Source organism: Panthera uncia (genome assembly GCF_023721935.1).
Source record: "Panthera uncia isolate 11264 chromosome E2 unlocalized genomic scaffold, Puncia_PCG_1.0 HiC_scaffold_20, whole genome shotgun sequence".
In the NCBI taxonomy this organism is placed as follows: domain Eukaryota; kingdom Metazoa; phylum Chordata; class Mammalia; order Carnivora; family Felidae; genus Panthera; species Panthera uncia.
The window spans coordinates 18,415,503-18,419,537 of NW_026057589.1; the positions used below are offsets into that span (position 1 = coordinate 18,415,503).

Below are 4,035 nucleotides of genomic sequence, written 5' to 3' on the forward strand. Positions count from 1 at the left end.
GATAGAAAAGAAAAGAAAAGAAAAGAAAAGAAAAGAAAAGAAAAGAAAAGAAAAGAAAAGAGAAAAGAGAAAAAACACTGAATTGACTTAAACTGACACCTGATGTGAACCTTAATGGCCACCCCCATTTTACAGAGCACATTTCAAAATGCCTTAGAGTCACGTGGGGCTGCTTATTTAAAAACCCATCTTCTGGGCTAACCACCCCACACTTGGTAAATCAGACTCCATGGGACCTTCATTTTTAACAAGGGGCCGGGTAATCTACACACATAACATTTGAGAGTCACAGCCCTAACCTTGCAGGGGAATCTCAAGGACACCAACACTAGGCAATGTGATCAAGCGAAAGAGCCCTTTGAGAACACCCAAAACAGAACACAACAGAGGCAGGTAGCCTCCTCCTCTCCACCCAGGCACGGGCCCAGGTGGAGAACGTTCAACGTCAGGAAAAAAAAATGAGGCCAGTAAGAGACCAGAGATGAGAAAGGTCTAGAGAAGCATCGTAGAGCCGAGGCCGGGATCTAACAAGGCCACCTTGCATCCCAGCAGGCTCATCCTTGGCCTTTCCCCCTGCTGGGGGGGTGGGGGGGTACTACGCCCCACCAGCAGATCGTAAACCAGAGGGCACCGACCAGGCCCACAGATGGAGGGCAACTTCGGAAAGTCGTGTGGAAGGAGAGGCCGACCTCCATCTGCCCTTCTCTCCGCGTCCGGCTTCCCAGCTTCCCTCTGCAGTCTGGCGGCTACAGTCCGCGAGCCTTCCTCCCCCGTGCTGTTCCTCCCACTCCCAAGGCGGCCACATTCGAAGCAGGACAGGGGACCGTGCCGGCCGGCCGGGGACCCAGGAGTCACCCCCGGGTCCCCTGCACCCACACCCAAGGAACCTCAGACTACCGGCCCGCCAGCCACCCTCCCCGAGCCGGGGAATCCCTCTCCCGCCGGCAGCTGTCGCGGAACGTCAGACACGGATGTTTATGCCAGGCCTCATTTACACAAGCCCACTCCTCCCCGAGAGATGAATTTTTAAAACAAACAGCTTTTACATATGTTAGCAGGCAGAGTCATGTCAGCATCAGGGATCCCCAGACGGAAACATGAGTCAATCTGGGGCAGACACTGCTAAATAAATCCTGTTTGGGTGAAATCCCTCTCTCTGGAGAAAGGCCTCAGATTCCCCAGCAAGATTCCCTCAAGACGCGGGGCTGTCTCTGCAGCGGGGTGTGCCCTGAGCACTCTGGACTCTGCAATCACCGTCGCGCTCCTGGGCATCGGCTCCATCACCCCCTCCTGGGAGCGCTGCCAGCCCATCCCACCTGCGTCCTTTACTTTACTCCCACACACACTCTAGTGCCACCCAGGGCATCAGATGTCCCTGCTCGGTCGGGAACGGGTTGTCCACGCTTATGCCAAGGCTTAGGGTTCTGGCAGCTCAAGAGGGAAATGTCACCACCAAGGCACACGGATATCCGAGAAATGAGGGGGTGCACGAAACAGGTACAGATGGCCTGGCGGACCCAGGCCACTAAGGCCCAGTCAAGGAGTAACTTCACCATTAAGGAAACGTCAGGCTTGGGAGCGTTAATGACGTTTTGCCTCCTCTTTCCTTAACTCTGCCTGTGGGGACTTGGTAAGAGAGGAATTCTGTGCCTTTGCTGTGCTGCTTCCAGGGTGGAGTAAGAAGGTGCAAACCCAGGGAATTAGCATAGGACGGGGTCAGGGCGCTCTCAGATCCACCCTGGACATGGGGTCGGAGCACCCATGCTAGTGATAGAGGAGGGGCAGAGGCTCCAGCTGAAGAACTGGCACGGAGAAGTTCAAGTCCAAACTGGGTCTGAGAAGAGGGGCAGACCCCGCCTTTCTGGGCTACACGGTTTTGGGGGTGGGGGCTCAATGAGCTCGAAAGCAAAGCCTCTAGAAGGCGCGTTCTACCCCAGAGAGGCACTGGCCAGCCCTCTGGGGACACGAGTCTCAGGTCCCGGTGGGTGAGGACTTTGAGCTGCCCTCCAGAACAGGGGCTCTCGAGGGGTTACCATGGCCTTGGGTGTGTTCGAGTAGTAAGGGAGCATCTGTGGCTTGGCCTTCACACATGCACAGGCGTCTGCAACCAGTGTGGGCCTACGACCAAGTCCACACGACTCTCGCCGAGCGAGCCGGAAGGGGAATGACTGCCTAGCTAAGAGTCGGGGTCTCAAGCACTCCCCCAGGCTGCATGCAAAGTGTCCGGCCACCACAGCCAGAAGCGAACACAAGACAAAGACAAGCCACGTACCGAGCCCGTTCTCTGCCGGTGCCGCGTGGTTCACACCACACTCCGCCAGGTCTTGCTCTCCGACGTCGTTCAAATCCAAGCCAGGCTGATGGGAGCCGTTTCCAAAGTGCCTCTCGTCCTTCTCGGAACCGGCGTCCCCATTTTCCATCCCATTCTGCGCCTTTTTCAGCGGCATTATTTGCAAACCACTGGGGGTAGTCCTGTAAGACACCGTCTTGGCGGCCCTGTCACCTCCTGCGGGGGGCTTGGCCGAATACCCTTTCTTCGGCTTGGACAGGGCAGGGTTGATCCGCTTCCGTTTATGGGAAGTCCCTTTGCTCTTCCCGGACTCTGAAGGTCTGTGGGAGAGTTTCTCAACCGACGGGCCTCGGCCGTCACGCAGGAGCTTGGAGGTGCTGGCCTGCTTCCCTGACTTGATCCTTTTGTCCTTGGACACGTGCAGCCCGTTGAATTCGTCGATAAACTCCTCACAGTGCAACAGATGGTGCTCGGGCTCCCACGTGTCCTCCGTGCTGCCGTAGCCTTTCCATCGGATGAGATACTCCCATTTTCCTTTCTTGTTCTTCCTCTTGTCTACAATCCTTTCGACCTGAGGTACGAGATAAGAGAGTCAGGGAAGAGAGAGAAAAAGAGGGCAGAGGAAAGAAGTCAGGCCCAGGCAACAACCGCACAAAGCCCTCAGGACAGAGACACACGGGCCAGGGGACAGGCCGTTCAACATCGGAAGCTGACACTTCCAGGAGCGTTCAAGAAGGCTGGTTTATTTTAGGACATCACTGAATGGAACCAAAGGCACTCGGCTGTTTCCCATGACAACTGTGTGAGGCCATGCCTAGCTGGTGGCACCTGCCTGTCCTTCCAAGGCTTACTCTTGCTTGAAATCACAGCACGAGCTTTCACGAAAGATCTTTATTCTTTTCACTGCACTGAAGTAAAATCAGACGTTTGGAGACCAGTGCGGTGTGACTTTTTCACCCTTACTTATAGTAACATTTATTGAGCATTCACATGGTAGGCACTATGCTAATGTATCCTTATGTATAATAATAGGAATGATTACTCACACTCATTGGAGTGACTAAATGCTGGGCTTGGACGGTCCCATGTCATTTTCCCCTCACAACAACCCAGTGCAGTCAGTACGCATTCGTTCTTATCCCCACTTTATACTTAAGGAAACAAGGCTTCAGGGAGATTAAGTCACTTAACCAAGTTCCAAGCTGGTAAGGGCAGAGCTGGGATTTGAACCACTCTTACCCCAGACTTATTTTCTTAATCACAGGCCAAACCAACTCTCTCTACTACAAAAATCTTCCATACTGACCAAAAATGACTTGCATCAACAAAACTCAGGCCCCCCCTCCCCCCACATGGAGGGTACAGCTGGTAGGCGAGGTGATAGGTAACACTCGCTGAGAGCCTATTATATGCCTTGCATAACCCCATGGGTGTAACTGCTGTTTTTCCTGTTTGATAGATGAAGTGATTGAGTATGAGGTAAACTGCCTATCAGGCAGGGCTAAGCGGTGGCAGAGGTGAGGTCTGAACCTCTATCCATCTGGCTCTAAAACTCTGTGCTAACTGTCCACATACCTTCAAAGTTATGAAAATCCCTGCCTTCAAGTAATCTCCCGAAAGAACACGGTTAGGAAAATGCCAGTCTTGATGCTAATAACTGGTCAATCCAGGGGAAGAGCATGTGAGGGTCCTTCACTACCCTGTCAACTTGACCCTAGATGTAAAATTCTTTAAATTAAAAAAAA

General features: G+C 53.2%; 1 protein-coding gene across 1 annotated transcript in view; it reads right to left on the reverse strand.

The window, feature by feature from the left end:
• Window positions 1-2,876, reverse strand: part of CDYL2 (chromodomain Y like 2) — a gene marked incomplete at its 5' end in the record, with an annotated part of 52,950 nt that extends 50,074 nt beyond the window's left edge. Inside the window, one exon of the mRNA XM_049622388.1 lies at window positions 2,273-2,876. Within this exon, the coding sequence (XP_049478345.1) occupies window positions 2,273-2,876 (604 nt within the window). The remainder of the gene's footprint in view (window positions 1-2,272) is intronic.
• Window positions 2,877-4,035: the final 1,159 nt, after the last annotated feature.